Source organism: Gymnodraco acuticeps, unplaced genomic scaffold (genome assembly GCF_902827175.1).
Source record: "Gymnodraco acuticeps unplaced genomic scaffold, fGymAcu1.1, whole genome shotgun sequence".
Lineage (NCBI taxonomy): Eukaryota > Metazoa > Chordata > Actinopteri > Perciformes > Bathydraconidae > Gymnodraco > Gymnodraco acuticeps.
The window spans coordinates 1839675-1856435 of record NW_022990224.1 but is presented as its reverse complement, the minus strand read 5'-3'; the positions used below and the strand labels follow the sequence as shown (position 1 = coordinate 1856435).

Sequence of the window (16761 nt, the reverse complement as noted above, 5' to 3'; positions counted from 1 at the left end):
ATATCCCCAAACTCTACAAAACTTTAATGTACGGTAACAATGTTAGGTTTTCTGTCCTAACAGGTGCAGGAAAACATGAGACACTGGCGCAGTTTGTACACATCTACAGTCCAGAGAAGAGGTCTAATCAGGCAACATATGGACAACCACTGTGTGAATGGACTATTAAGGGGCTTTAATGGCTCCTTATCAATAATATATCTTGATGTTATGGTTGAAAAACTAGTATTGGCCCAAATATTGTTGTCGATATGGATATTGGCCTCAAAAGTCCTGTATCAGTAGGGCTTTACTGCTGACAACAAGTTAAGTATGTGCTAAAGTGCTGAGAGTGTAGCAGAGATGCCCCCCATGTACAACCGCAAACACACATCTGACCTCTCCAACACACGGACACAAACTCTCTTAGCACTTCATATGTAATGATGCTTAGCAATTAGTGGAGGGTCCCAAACACTAATTGTCTCTACAGGCAGATCCCAGGGGGACAGTAGAGACAGATGATGAGCCACTTTGCAGACAGCTTGAAAAATCCCTTGCTGCCATTGGCAATGATGACATTTATCTACAAGGCAAAAAGAGAACGTTTAAAACCCTCCAAACAGTTTTGGTGTGACCTGTTTTCACATCTCAGGAAATGAAAGTTAATAACTTGGTTGACTTTGAGCCTGATTAAACCCAATTAAAGTCTGTTGCAAGTGCTAGTCAGAAAAAAAAGGAGATGGAAACACATTTCTTTGCTTCTGCAGAATTATTGGGGTGTAAATAACAGGATCAGTTGGGTAGGTGATGTTTCTAAGGCTGTTGATCTCTGACACATAGAGATAGATACATACTGATGCACTGATTCGACTGTGAAGAGATAAACAGACTCTGTCTCCCCTCTCTGCTTTGGTCCAATATTCTTTATTTCCGAGTCATTGAGGTGTGAGCATATTGCAAGCTACTGGTCTGATGTATGATGATTGCTCGCCCCTCCCTCCCCATATTTGCTTCATTTGAATTTTCTTCTGAATGCCACCCCCCACTGAGCGTGAGCTGTTTTTTTCACAACCTAAAGACATTTGTGCACCCGCTTGGATCCCAGTGTCAAATCGGTACAAATATAATATATTAAAGCCTCTCTTTATGCCTCATTGCTATTAACAAATCCTAGTATTCTGCGTACGCTTCGTGGCCTGCATCGTTTTTTATTTCATGCTCGAAGAGTTCGATATCAAGCTAATGCGACCCCACTTACTGTATGTCAACTGAAAACGCTGTGATGGGGTGTAGGGAAAAGCTGAAAAGCCACTTTTAGAGTCAACCTGATCCCTAAACCCCCCGCTGAAGGAGAGGAAAGAGAATGAAGGAAAGACATTTCTTTAAATTACTTTTTGATACATGAAAATACAGTGGGGGAGAGCAGTTTGCTATCACATCACAGAGAAACCATCTAAATCTAATTCACCTTTCTAATACACCAGCACATTGATGTTACTGTTAGGGTAATCCACATGTGAGAGTCCTGAGTACAGTGGTTGATGAGGTGGAGAGATGGCAGATGTGATGGGATTGTACATTCTGTATGCCTTATATTAAATGAGAAAACAGTATTGAAATGTTCCTGTACTTAATAAATAGGCAGTCACAGGATACACCAAAGACTGCTATAGTCTCTATCTGAATTCAGCTAATTGGATAGCTCAGAGTTAGCAACTGAACAGTGGAGGATATAGCATTTAAAGAACCAGACACTCCACTGTTTGCAGGTTGTAACACTGTCCCAAACTGACTAGGTAACTGATGGTTTCCAAAATGGTTTAAATGCAACTGTAAAAATATAAAGATTAAAGACACCAGGTTAGTGCAGCTCGACAGCAGGATACTGTGTACATATAGCATACATGAATAATTATGTTTATACAAGAGGGTATGTCCTTAAAAGACTACTTGTGAAAGTAACACAGTCTAAATTCAAGGCTCTTACTGTCTCATACACTGAAACTAAGACTTATTCAAATTATGTTCAGTGGTAGTGGGTAGAGAATACTAATTACTGACTTGTTTTACAGTGACTAAATTGTACATTTATTGTCAGATTTTCCTAAAATACTTACATTTTTTGGCCATCTTTAATTCTGTTCTGTGTACTCAATTGGGACTTATTATTAAATTCCACCATATAACATTCTTCACTGCATCTCTCTCCGTAACATCTGCCATTTCAAAATGTTTCTAAAATAACTTCTGCTTTAAAAGATAAGATATGGCAGCCGTTTTAAGTGAACATGTTGTTCATTTGTTAGGAAAATGAGAGAATTTCTCTGCCACCCCTGAAGCTGAATAAACCCCAGACTCCGCACAGATACCTAAAATGTCTCCATCTTCTCCGATGGTTGGCAACGTTTAGATTATCGAAACACACAGGAAATGCCTTAAAGCTAGAATTTCACACAGAAACATACATTTTTCTCGGATCCCTTGATGTCTATTCATTCAAAACACCATGTTAGTAACCATTCCTTTGATTAGTTTCGGTAGGTTGTGAAAAAGTACTCCAAGCTCAGAGATTTTCTTCCCTCTCTTCCTGCCAGTGGTGGCCATCCATGCATTTGTGACTGCTTTTTCAATTACTGGTAATCAAAGCCACGATTATTATGACAGCATCCACTGTGCTTTGATGGTGGGCGGCAATCTTGCCCTAATCACGCCATGGCAGTCATTAATTTACTGTCAGCCCTCGTCCCTGTGCCATGCTGCAATCTCCTGCCTCAGAGGCAGAGAGCTCGCGTGGAAAATGAAATAAAAAAAATCAAAAGGCAAGAGGAGAGACAGAGATTGGTGAATGCACATTTGATGGATCCTGAGACAACCCCTCTTTGCTGAGCCATCTAAGTGTGTGTGTGGGTGTTTCTGTACACAATATTATCTTAAAACAAGAAAGAAACAGAACATGTTTTAGAGAATAAGGGTCAAATATGTTTGCTGCACATAGATCAACTCCCACACATACAGCTGCCCAGTTTCATCCAACATGCAGTAATTGTAGCAATCTATTTTCTCTGATCATTTAGCCGTAGTTCCCCTGCACTTTATCTAACCATCAATTAGTCAGAAGTAACTTGAGGCTTGTTGCACACAGCTATATAATATACTGGATGATGCAGTACCTGCTCACACCTCTGCTTTGCCTCAGTCTCAGCAATTCATTTGTGTGGCTTATTTTTAGACAGATGACTCCGGGACATTGCTAGTGATCTTAATATTTCCCACAGATATACCACAACTTCTCATGTGAGCATGCAAGATGTGTGCCACCTCCGTAACTGTCATTACCTCCATGACTGCTTTGTTGCATCAGATGCTGCCGCCTTAATCATATCTTCTCAAACAAATGGAGGTGGCTTATTAGTAATATTCTTAATATAGCTACTGACTGATTTTAGCAGCTCACTTTGTTCAGGTATTCAGCACCAAAGCTTCTTCACTCTTTCAGGCTATATCCTTATGTATTAGACGGGATTTCAAGTTGTCATCGCTTCTGAGACAGTCAATTAAAGATCTGAGCTCCCCGTCAGGTGGAGGCTGTCGAGAAAGATAAAACGGCACAAACCTCAGATGACATTGTTTTTCTTCAGCTCTTTTTCTCTCCGCCTGTGCAAATGTGTGTGCTTTGTTAAAATGAACATGTGTGTTAGCATAAGGAATTTTTGTTTGGGTTGTGCATAGCCCATTACATTACATTGCATTTAGCTGATGCTTTTATCCAAAGCGACTTACAATAAGTGCATTCGACGAGGAAGATACAAACTTGAAGAAAACAGAATCATATAAGTACATCAGATTTCATAGAGCAAAAACATTTCAAGTGCTACTCAACTGGCTTTAGATAAGCCAGTCTTTTATTAGTATATAAGTGCTTTGTTAGTAATTATATCGCTCGAAATGGAGTCGAAAGAGATGAGTTTTCAGTTTGCGCCGGAAGGTGTGTAGGCTTTCTGCTGTCCTGATGTCAATGGGAGCTAATTCCACCATTTTGGAGCCAGGATAGCAAACCCACGTGTTTCTGCTGATGGGAACTTGGGTCCCCCTCGCAGCGAGGGTGCAGCGAGCTGTTTGGTTGATGCAGAGCGGAGTGCACGTGCCGGGGTGTACGGTTTAACCATGTCCTGGATGTAGGAAGGGCCAGATCCATTCACAGTATGGTATGGAAGTACCAGTGTCTTGAAGTGGATTCTAGCAGTTACTGGAAACCAGTGGAGGGAGCGGAGGAGCGGCGTGGTGTGGGAAAATGTTGGAAGGTTGAAGACCAGACGAGCCGCTGCATTCTGGATGAGCTGCAGAGGTCGGATGGCACATGCAGGTAGACCAGCCAGGAGGGAGTTGCAGTAGTCTAGGCGTGAGATGACGAGAGCCTGGGCCAGAAGTTCCGTCGCTTTCTGGGTCAGGAGGGGACGTATCCTCCTGATGTTGTAAAGCGTGTATCTGCAGCAGCGGGTTGTAGCAGCGATGTTTGCAGTGAAGGACAGGTTGTTATCTAGGATCACACCCAGATTCCTTGCAGCCTGAGTCGGGGAAACAACAGAGGGGCCGATGTTGATTGTTAGGTCAAGAGTGGGACAATCTTTTCCAGGAAGAAAAAGCAGTTCAGTCTTCTCAAGGTTGAGCTTGAGGTGGTGAGCAGACATCCACCGAGAGATGTCTGCTAGACAAGCAGAGATGCGTGCGACGACCTGGGTTTCTGAACGGGGAAAAGACAGAATTAATTGGGTGTTGACAGCGTAGCAGTGGTATGAAAAACCATGCGGGCTAATGACTGATCCGAGTGAGTTTGTGTACAGAGAGAAGAGGAGGGGACCAAGGACAGAGCCCTGAGGGACCCCTATAGTTATTTGACAAGGGTCAGACTCGGACCCTCTCCAAGTTACCCTGTAGGTGTGGTCTTTGAGGTATGAGGTGAGGAGGGAAAGTGCAGAGCCTGAAACTCCAAGTTCAGCCACAGCTTTCTGGTCCGAAAACAGCTCAATGATCTGTCAATATGTGACGTTAGCAGAGGTAAAAGAGGTAAAAAAAATGGGAATTGAGCCTAAAGATGTGTTTGTGTGTATGTGAGGAAATGGGGGGTCATAAACAGCTTAGGAGGGGTAGCCAGAGGCAGCAGGTGGCGGCTCTCTGGCAGCTGTATTGGCCTTTTCCCCAGCTTCCCCTCATCTCATCTCACCGTGGTCAGGCCTCAACCCCCCCCCCCCCCCCCTCGTGCCATTCCCAAAGCCCTACCACATCTGACACATGTAACCAGCCAACCCACAGTTGTCACAGAGGAAATGAATCTCTCTGTGAGGCCCATATGAGCCCCACTAGAGCCCTCACCACCGCCTACATCCTCCTCTCCACTCAACCACCTCGCTCCTGCTGCTGAGATTTGGTGCGTTTCTGCTCTAATGAAGACTTTGGGAGGAGAGGCCATTTCACACTTGAATTCCTCCAACGCCCTTGATATGTTTCAGCATTTAGAGATGGAGCGTAGTCCTGTACTGTTTGGCTGTTTGGATGCACCTCTGTTGTGGTAAACCCAGTGTGTATCGTGGTGTTTGTGAATTAACTGTCTCAAAGATTGGGAGAGATTCAAAGTTGTCTTTGCTTTCGGATTGCAGCATTATTTAGGTATATAATGCGAACTGCCACTCACTCAAGTTCTAGACATACTTCAATTCCCGCGTTCTGTTTGTTTGTATTAATGAACTTAAATGAGGAATTCATGTTGATGCCAGGGTACTTTGCTCTGTTCCAAGAGGCTCGTGGGAAATATGGCGACCACTGATTTGTAAGTCAATAGTTTGTTGATATCTCCCCAAGGGAAGATGAGGAATACTTCAGTGCTGCAGCAAACATGTATATCTGGTAGCATTAGCATAATTATAGTTTATTTATAGTCTAATAATTTATAACTTGGCTAAGGCTTGAAAGGAAAACACTTGAGGTCCTCTGGCATTTATCAAAGCCCCCACCGATCAAACTCTGCGAGCTGAGAATGTCTTTCATGATCAAACACTTTCAGACTCAGAACCCTCAGACAAGAGTTTGAAATGCAGACTCAATAATCATCTAAAAAACAAGTCAGATGTTGTGCTGGAACCTGAAAAACATTGTTATTTGATGTGCAGCAGAGCAGGAACTTAGTCTACAAGTAGCCATTGTTTTGCATAAATATTTGAATTGTATTGAAAGTGTACAGAATATATTTGGAGTTTCAAATCAGTTTCTCCTTCCTCATTAAATGGTCCTTTAGGTCTGCAAAACAATAACACCACAAGGTTGGTTTCGTAGATATTTTGGAGTTTTCACTCAAACAACTTAATAGAATTTTTGTGAATTCATATTCTTAGAGCTTCAAGCCACTATGAAAGAGAAATCGTTGAAGTGTTCAGAAGAATTTAAATTTGACCGAAGATTTCACTGGACACACGAAGATAATTGTCTGATGTAATAAATGGATCTTGTGGTGAGATTTTTTTATCAACTGCTGATTCCAAGGTTGAAAACTTGACTTTGTGCTAGGCATGGCGATGTCCATCTGTCTGTTTGTGTACCTCTTGCTCAAACTGAGATGTCTCGACAACTATTAAATAGGTTGCTATAAAAGTTGGTTGGGACATTATTATCTTCTTGAAGTAATGACACCACCTACAGCTTAAACTCAACTGTACTTCATTTAGCAAATAAGCCAATGTTAGCATGCTCACACACTAAACTAAGATGTTTGCTGTGTAATGTAAAGTTTAAAGCCACTAAACACCAGCATGTTACCACCGTCATTGTTAGCATGGAGGCAATAGCATTTAGCTTAAAGCAGCGCTATGCCAGTTTTTGTAAATGTTTTACATTGTTCTGTATTTTCCCTCTTGTCTGCTTAGGAAGTGGAATTGTGTCGACTCAACAGCCAAGAGAAGTTGGGGCTAACTCTTTGCTACAGAACAGATGAAGAGGATGATGTGGCCATCTATGTCAGTGAGGTGAGTAGAAACCTTCCTCTTCAGGTTAATAGACATGAATGAATTGTGTTGAAAGTAGGGCTGGCTAATTCATTTTATTATATTTTCAAAGACGTTTTGGCTTCCTTGAACTTATTAAAACAAGATAATTGAGACAAAACTATTATTGTGCTGGATTCTGTTTTTGCAATGTGTCTCTTGTTTTGTTTTCTTATAAAAAATGCATCACACCCCTTACCTTTGCTGCTTGCTGTCCTTCCTGGACTCATACATGCCACATGTATATTCAAACCGTAATCGCTGCATCCTCCAACTTCGGTTGCCGTGAGGAAGCCCCAACTTTTCACATACAAAGTTTTCATTCTCAAATAACACTGAATCATACCTCTTTTATCTTTCTCGACTCTGCTTTGCTCCTGGAGATACTGTAACAGAAATATATCTGCCTCCTGCAAGATTTCTATTGCCAACCAGCCTAGCTTTTTGAAAAATTAAAATAAGAATACTCTCAGGGCAAAAGGTATATGCATATTCTACAGTTATATGCATATCTTTATTTCATTTCTTTGAAGTCTCACATTTACATATACTCTCTTTTATTATCATGGCTAGATCACAGTGCCTTAGTAAAATGCCTAAACAACTGAAAAAGCTCAATTTCCAAGACTAAATCATTTGTGACATTTAATATTCATCTCCCAATGTATGATTTCATTTAGTATTCATGTGAGTGAAGCAGGTTTCTCTATGAAGTAAAGCTATTTTAAAATTGAACTCTTTAATCAACCACACATGACATTATTGAACAGCATGAAGACACTGCCGGTTAAATATAAATTGAGGAAAAACAACAACAAAAAACACTCAGGTCTCGTCATAGTTGTAAAGCTGTGAGATGCATAATACCAAAACTACTCCTGCATGCATTTATCTCTTGTTAGTAGAATATGAAATACAGCTCTCTATTCTGCTCAACTTTCTCCCCATTCGTTTGAAGTTGACTCGGACCCTGCAAGGTGTTTGCTATGAGAGCTGAGCAGAATATAAATCACTGGTCCGTGGCTCTTGGCAGCTTCCTTAGGTGTTCTTTCTGTAAAAAAGTAGGGCTTACAGTAAAGTGTGTGCTGCATTTAGATAAGGTGGCTGAATGTCACTGTATACAGGATGTGTTAGAGAAAGTATTACTCTGATCTTGCGTAAGAACTGAGAACACATCAACATGGAGTCAAGTACAATGCAAGGTCACTTTATAACAAGCTTGATTTCCCATCTTTGAAGCACTTGATGAAAGGCAACATTGTCTTTAATTCTGATTCCTAAGATACTTTTATTTCCCTTTGTTTTTATCGTGCCTCAGTGGTTAAATAATTTAGACGAACAAGTGCAAAAAAAGCTTCATTTCCTAAGGTGTATACATGTTCTTTACCGGTTTAACTCCATTCACGGTCTGGACTTAATACCAGCATGCATAGATCAAAAGGCCTGCCTGGATAGGACACCAGCATATAGCCAAGCTACACTCATTGACACTAACATTCAAAGATTGTAATATTTACTTCAGATAAAAAGTGTCTTCCTTGCCATTGTTTTAAACTCAGTCAGAAAACGACCATAAAGAGTCAATCTCTAGACCTTCTTTTTGTGTTCCATACATGTAACCAAAGCCAATTCACCACCCACGATGATATCTTCAACAGTTAATAGATTCCTCTATTTTCCTATAACTCAGTTTCCACTTGTAGGTCACTCAGGGTTTAGGTACAGAAAGATTACCTTCAATTTCCCCCGTTCCTTGTATTCCTGTTTAGTGACCTTCCTCCCAGTTTAATGAGTCTTCCTCTGTGTAAGAGTGGACTATCATGAAGATAGAGTATCACAGCATCTTACCAGCTCCAGAAATCCTGCCTGTTGCAGAGAGTGAAAGAAATGGCCCCAGACACCGATTGATTGGCCGCTGAAAGTGTCCTGCCCCCTTGTTTACTGGCGTTAGTTACAGGAGGAGCAGGTGCATCATGTATCGGGGCAGAGTAACAGGCTGGTGCTATGTAAACCTGCCAGAATATAACAACTAAGGCGGGCGCTATAGAGTACTTAAATGATAAAGGTGATGCTCAGGGGGAAAATGGCTTTGGAAACTGACCAGGCAGCTGCAGGAAAGGCATTTGACATCCAAGGTCTTCCCACGCCAGCACACCTATTGTGTGTTGCTCACATTACTAACAACAGTCTAGACATGTCTAGTATCTGGGTGATGTCTATATAATGAGTTAAAACATCGCCAGGCACTCTGATACTCTTGCATGAAGATTGAAAGTCCATTATTTTGTTCCCTTTACCTTCACAGATCTGTCCAAACAGCATTGCCGCCAGAGATGGACGCATCAGAGAGGGCGACCGCATTTTACAGGTACAGTAGGACCCACTCTCTCATGGCCCCCTCTACACCAGCTTTCATTACATTTAACATAAAAAGCTGCTTTTATTTTGTCCGACTCAACCACTGTCTCCCAGCACGAGAGCCCATTCATTTTAATGGCAGCACATTAAAGGGGGAACATGCCCCCGCTGTGACTGTTAGGGGGAGAATAGCCCCCATGGCTGTTTTAGTTACAGACTCAGCACCAACAGGGGTTTTTAAGAGTTCTGGTTCAGGATGGCGCTGTGCTGCAGCTCACTGCCTCCTGTGGGACAGCTGAGAGGCTATGACTGTTATTAGCCCCTAGCTTCATCTCCAGGCCTGAGATCATGAGGATCTGTGCTACAAACCAGCAGCAGCAGTAGTTAGGGGCTGAGGCTCTATAGTGTTTCCTCTGTGGGTGAGGGCGGTAATTATTGTTTTTGTTTAAACAAGTAATAGCCTCTAATTGTAATGTCAAGCATATTATTATTGTTAAGGCAAACAATTGCCTATTAATAAATTAAGAACAACATTAGGATTTGCCTGCTGTGCATTAAGCCTCCAGATGAAAATAAAAGTATGTTTACTGCATTTTGTGCTCTGTTTGGGTCACCTGCTACTCCTGAGGGAAACATAAGGCTGTTTAGTTTGCAAGATGCTTAGTATCTTCACCAGCACTTTTCACTAACTTCCCAGGTTTATTAGATAATTGTTATGCGAACAGTTCGCTGCTCCTGCTGTAACATTCTGATTGACATCCATATGTTATTGAATGCAATAAAAAAAACGCTGCCCCATTCAACCAAATGCATGATCAAAAGATGGTTTAAGTGTTAAGTGTAATTCACATGATCTCATATTAAATGTTTGTAAGAGTTGGCCATGCTATGGAATTATGTACTGCTTGTTTATAGTTAATAATACAGAAGATAAGGAACTAGAGATGCACAAAATACAATTTACTCGTCTTACTTATTTTAATTCTGACCTGCCGAATCCAACTTATTTTAGTAAAATAGAACATTATGATAAAGTACTAAAGTTAAGGGGTTATTCTGCGCAGGTGATTATTAAGCACTGTTCAATACTAATAGTATACTGGTGTCTACCCTTTGTGTGACTGATTTGAGCCAGGAGGGGTGTGTGTGTGTGTGTGTGTGTGTGTGTGTGTGTGTGTGTGTGTGTGTGTGTGTGTGTGTGTGTGTGTGTGTGTGTGTGTGTGTGTGTGTGTGTGTGTGTGTGTGTGTGTGTGTGTGTGTGTGTGTGTGTGTGTGTGTGTGTGTGTGTGTGTGTGTGTGTGTGTGTGTGTGTGGTGTGTGTGTGTGTGTGTGTGTGTGTGTGTGTGTGTGTGTGTGTGTGTGTGTGTGTGTGTGTGTGTGTGTGTGTGTGTGTGTGTGGCAGACCAGCACTGTGGCACTATTATCCACCAGTGACAGGGCCATTACTCTGCCTGCAAAAAGATGGACGCCCCCTGTCAGTGGCCAGTTAATTGTACGGCTAGATGCATGTGCGCTGCCGGATACTTTGGTGAACACAACAGCTCTGTCCGCCCCCGGCCACTGTCCCATTCATAATCACTGCTGTGTCCTGCGCCGTATTAGAGAGCATCAGAGGGTGTTTACAACTTTCCTGGGGGAAAAGGGCATTATGTGCATTGCCACTTTTATTGTGGTACTTTGTTATTAATAGGAGCTTCTGTATTGGATGTTTGTGCCTGTGTTAAAATACTTAAATATTTGTCTTGTGTGACTTTATTGTGACTTTGCATATTGTATTTGTCGACATGTTCAGATTAATGGCCAAGATGTACAAGACAGAGAGGAAGCAATGGCTGCCCTCGCCAATGACGGTAGTAGGAACATCATACTGCTGGTTGCCAGACCTGAATTGCAGGTGAGAAATGACTCAAGTTAAGGGGTAACATCACACTGACATACTTTTAGCCTCTGACTTAAACACTTATTGTGGGCCGAACATGAGTAAAGGAAGCATGCAATCCAGAGAGCCCTGAAGGTTGGTCTTTTCCATTAAAGTATATTTGCTCAGAGTAAACCTTAGCAGTCCAGGGTAGCCAACCCTCCCCGCCGACAGAACCCCTCTTAGTGGAAGCCACCTCTGAGACACCTCATCATATTTTATTTTTATGTAGCGCCACTGTAATTGACTTCCAACGGTAAGCCATAAAAGCTAATGGCATGCTAATGTGGAGTGAGTTCAGGCCCAAGGCCGATGGCGAATAAGTGAAAGGACTCTGCTGCAGTGCAGATGAGCCAGCAGCAATAGTAGACTCTTTGTAATTAAATGTGTCTCTCAGTAGTAAATCTCAAGTCTTCAGATATGGATCCCATTTGGTTCACATCAAGCAGACAAACAGATGATGGATGGTGTGGAGCAAATAGGTCAAAGGTGGCAGTCTTATGTCTATTAAATTGTATTGGCTTGATTTTAAGATTACACTACATGTTTTAAAGATGAGGGGATGCCTTTTGTTGCTTATGAAATAGGGACCTATATATCAGTCAAACACCATACCATATTAATGCTTGTGGCTTCTTATTTCAAAACCATGCCTGTTTTTTTTTTCTCTTCAGAAAATCCTATTTGGGCATCCATTTGGAACGCCCCACTATTTGTTTTGAGGCACCGTTTCGCCACAAGCGTTAGGCCTTGACAAATAACACTCGCCCCTGTCTCACTCTCTCTCCATATGTTTTCCTTTTTCATTCACCCTTAGCTGGAGGAGGCCTGGCTGGATGATGAGCACAGTGAGTTCCTGGAGCAGCTGAAGATGGAAATGTTGGAGGAGCAGCAGAGGGAGGAGATGGAATTGGCTGCCTTACAGGAGGAGCAGGAGAATGAGCAGGTCAGACAGCGGCAAAACATTTGCTGTAACTGGATTAGCGAGTCTATAACAAAGCTTTTTCTGTCTTGGTTTAAGACATTTCAGAAAGCTTTTTTGCTCCGTTCAATAGGAATAAAGCCTTAAAAGCTGAAAGAAATCTAAATAATTTGATGCAACCTTCCTTTGATTGAAATTGTTAGACGGGCCAGTAATTGCTTTGACTGTATTAGGTCATTATTCACAATCCATATCAACTTGTTAATTGAATTGACTACAGATATACTACAGCGGATGGCAGAGAGGAAATCAAACTCTTCATTGACTTTCTTTGCAAAACAGGCTTTGCCCTTTTTGAAATATTAATAAAATAATGATTATGAATATTTATGCAAGGGGACCATTGAAACATTTAAATTCCAAACATTCGTTAATCATACTTTAAAATTCTGTTTTGTTGAGAGAATAGCACACTACAAAAATCCATATGAATACAACTTCAAAGACGAGGCAGAGAGGAAACAATCCCTAAAGAAACAGAGCTGTACAACAGAGTTTCACACAACAGCACATGTAATCCTTCAGGAGAATACAGAATAGGGTTGTTCTTCGTGAACTCTTCAATCTTGCTGTTTTTGTTGATGTTGTTGTTTTTGTGTCCTAATTCCATACAAAGGAAGTCAAACATGAAACTATTGGTAAATACCATAGTACCATTCTAAGTTCATTACGACATATACGATACGTTTGATCACTTGAAGCATACTTGCAAATATTTTTGAAAACATCCTTATACCCAAAACAGGCTTTGCAAAAGTTAAATATGATAATACAAATCCTTATGTGGATCATTAAAAGAAAGAAGACTATCATAGTGCTGCATGTTTTATAAGTGCCGTATATCTATAAACATGTTTTACAGGCTGCTCTTGTTTCTCTTATTCTTTCAGATGAGAGCAGAAGATGACAAGCCCACCTGCTCAACACTCTCCCATCATAAAGATAACGTACTAAGTATAAAGGACAGAATGGAAAGCTCGGAGCATAATGTCCTGGCACACATCCAGAAACGTTTGTCCCAGTGCCTGAGAGACAATCGGGACACACACCGTAGCACCGGCTCCACACGGCTGGAGGACAAAGACGATGAGGACGATGATGAGTCGGAGGGGGATCGTTTCCAGCAGCTCTTGGAGCTAAAGTGTCAGATCCGTAACAGCGGTGAGTACGACCTGTTCTACAGCCGGCGCAGCACCATCGAGTGCAGCATCGGGGAGCAGGGCGGTGTGCAGCACGAGCTGCGGATGCTCAACGACGAGCTGCGCAGCATCGAACTAGAGTGTCAGAACATCATGCAGGCGCACAACCTTCGTAAGGGCCAGCAGTCTCCCTCCACAGGACACTCGGCCCCCTCCACTAAAAACCAAAGCCTCAATCGTAGTGACCCGTCCAGGGGTAAACTTATTGACATTAACGGGAGGCTGGAAAAATCGGACAAGGACAGCTCCAGTGCCTATAACACGGCGGAAAGTTCACGAAGCACCCCTCTGGCAATGGACCGCTCCCCGGAGCACTCACTACAGAGGATGGTCAGCCTCACTAACCAGAGGAACCTCCGCAGTGGACTTGCCAGTGGCCCTTCTCTCAGCCCGAGCCCCATCCCAGCATACAGTGCTGCAGTCCCAGGGAAAAGTAGCAGCCCTGACCACAGCAATCATTCGAAGTCCAACCAGACTTCTCAGGCTGAGGAGGAGAGCAGTGGGAAAGTAAAGTCACTTGCTTCCCAGATTCCATACTTCTCTCCATCCCACAGTTCCCAGCAGAGGCAGGTCAACATCCCCGCACATGCGCGCCACTACCAGAGCTACATGCAGCTGATCCAGCAGCACTCAGCTGTTGAATACGCTGAGAGCCAGCTCAGCCTGCTCAGCGTCTGCAAAGAGCCTCAGATGCCCAATAATGAGAACAAGATGGAGTGGAAGGTCAAGATCCGCAGCGACGGCACACGCTACATCACCAAGAGGCCTGTGAGAGACAAGATCCTGAGGGAGCGAGCCCTGAAGATTAAAGAGGAGCGCAGCGGGGGAATGACCACCGATGATGATGCAATGAGTGAAATGAAGATGGGGAAGTACTGGAGTAAAGAAGAACGAAAGCAGCATCTGGTCAGAGCAAAAGAACAGAGGCAGAGACGAGAGTTCATGCAGCGCAGCCGGCTGGAAAGTTTAAAGGAGAACCCTCAGAGCAGCAGCGAGGGGCGCAAGGAGGTCAGCATTATTGAGCTCAGCCATAAGAAGATGCTGAAGAAACGCAACAAGAAGATCCTGGACAACTGGATGACCATCCAGGAGCTGATGACTCACGGTACCAAGGCCCCTGAGGGGGGGGCTAAGGTGCACAACGCCTTCCTATCAGTCACTACTGTATAAAACTGACACTCACATTCTACCCCTTGCGGTATAATATACTTGCCTCGTTCAATGTGGCGTTTTTATGAGGACAATAGGAATATTTTTCACACTTTGTAACCCAAAAAGCATTTTGTAAAGAATTTATCAGTGTTGTCATGGCATTTTCTTCATGTTTTTTCAATATTGTTTTTCACATCACTATGCGGGGAAAACATTTTCTATGAAATGACGACTATATAATTATTTTATTACTTATAAACATTTTTATCTTTTCAATTCTATTTTCATATTTATGTTACGTAACCATATACTCAAAATGGTTGAATGTCATATTAAGAGAAGTTTATTGTTTTCTTTTATCTATTATGTTAACTTGCTAATTGCAACACAAAGTGAGTCAGTGGGTCTCGTGCTTTTTACTTTTATCTTTCATTAACAGATCTACTTATCCTTTAAAGCTGAAATATGTTTCTCTCTTAGTTTTGTTAAGAGGAATTATGTTTCAGACTACTGGATCTTAAACATTGATTGGAAATCTAGCAGTCTAACACTCAAGCACAGATATATCGGCAAATGATGATAGCCTAAGTACATTTTACAAAATAAAAGTTTAAATGAGGTACAGGTTTCAGCTTTAAAAGGACATAAATATCTTACATTCCAATCCTAGTACTGTATATCGTTTTCATGATGAAAGATTGAGCATAACTGCGGCAAGAATGTGTTTAATACCTAAAATGTTATGAATTTGAGATAAATCCAATGACCTAAAAGGGAAAGTATCCAGTGTTTCACCGCTAATTGCCATAGCTCTTTTGTCGGATGAATCCTCAAAGTTTCAGAATATTCAACAGTGTAAATTCTTAATACAAGCAAAAGTGTCTTGAGCCAAAAACTCAAATAACTTCTGCTGATATTTGTATTATCAGCAATTTCATGAAAGCATTTAAAAGTGAAATACCTCATTTTAAAGTGAAACTCTTCATATGAACAGTGCTACACTGACGGGTCAATGAAAAAATACTTTGTGGACACCATGAATATGCACTATGTATATTGAACTGAAGATTGGCTTTAGTGCAAGGTAACAAATACATAGTCCAAAATATTCAAACGAATTGCCAGCTTTGTTTTTATGTTTGGCAACTTTGGGTAAAAATAATTTGTATTAAATGTTTTATTTGGCAAATATTTAATTTCCTACCTATTCAACTACAGATGGACCTGCTCATCGCTATACGTACCGTTTTTTGCATCATCAATATACACCTTTACTCAGCCTTAACAGCAAAATGGTAAGTTTGTGTTGCAAACTGATTTCATACACAAACAGTCTCTGGATATCTCTGTGCACTCAGCCTTATAAATACATGTATAATTCAGTTTTTAGTTCCTGGAAAATAAAATGTAGTCGTTACTTATGTTTGAGTTCACATTAAACATGTGTTAGGATTATTGCCACTGAGCAGGACTCAGAACACAGCATATTAAGTTCATTTCAAAAAACTAAACTGGTTAGATGAATGCGTTGCCATTTATCAACCGACTTTATCCAGTTACATGTACAGTATCCTCATTCGAAATGCCTCATTTTTAACTGAAATATTGTACATTTGAAATTTTAAACTGAACCTTGTACTTGTTTTAAGTCAATGTCAATGGTCTGATTTCAAGTAATGCTTAGTTGGCACATTTGTAGCCGGGTAAAATGTGTGATAATGGTGATCTTTGGAAAATAAATGATAATAAATTATTGTTTTTTGGTATATCATCGCACTGGATCATATTTATTTTTATTCAGAAGTTTGAGGAAGAACCAAATCTGCCGTTGCACTGAAGCTGCTGTCAGGTCCATGAGCACTGAACTCTCCAAAGATTTAGCACACAAACTTGATAATTAAATGATGTTGCTTTGTTGTTTAACAAACAAGTGGTTGGTGTGAACAGTGTGAACGTGAACAACGGCAACAATCTGTGCTCTTCTTCTAGTCTTCTATACTGGAGGTGTTGCTAAATTGTGTCATATCACAAAAGTTAACAGTACAAACTACAAAAACTACATCAAGTCGCCCTGGGGTATAGAGCAGTCCGGTGATGTAAAAATGAATTACTTGTTGGATGAACACATGTTCACCTCAG

The 16761-nt window shown here is 41.4% G+C and overlaps 1 protein-coding gene across 2 annotated transcripts in view; it reads left to right on the top strand.

Moving 5' to 3' along the window:
* The window catches only part of LOC117547902 (PDZ domain-containing RING finger protein 4-like), a 130355-nt gene extending 113992 nt beyond the window's left edge, over window positions 1-16363 (top strand). For both annotated transcript variants that reach the window (XM_034218827.1, XM_034218828.1), the window contains exons 4-8: window positions 6897-6995; window positions 9319-9381; window positions 11164-11265; window positions 12107-12235; window positions 13162-16363. In XM_034218827.1, coding sequence (XP_034074718.1) covers window positions 6897-6995; window positions 9319-9381; window positions 11164-11265; window positions 12107-12235; window positions 13162-14640 — 1872 coding nt within the window. In that variant the 3' untranslated portion in view covers window positions 14641-16363. The remainder of the gene's footprint in view (window positions 1-6896; window positions 6996-9318; window positions 9382-11163; window positions 11266-12106; window positions 12236-13161) is intronic.
* Window positions 16364-16761: the final 398 nt, after the last annotated feature.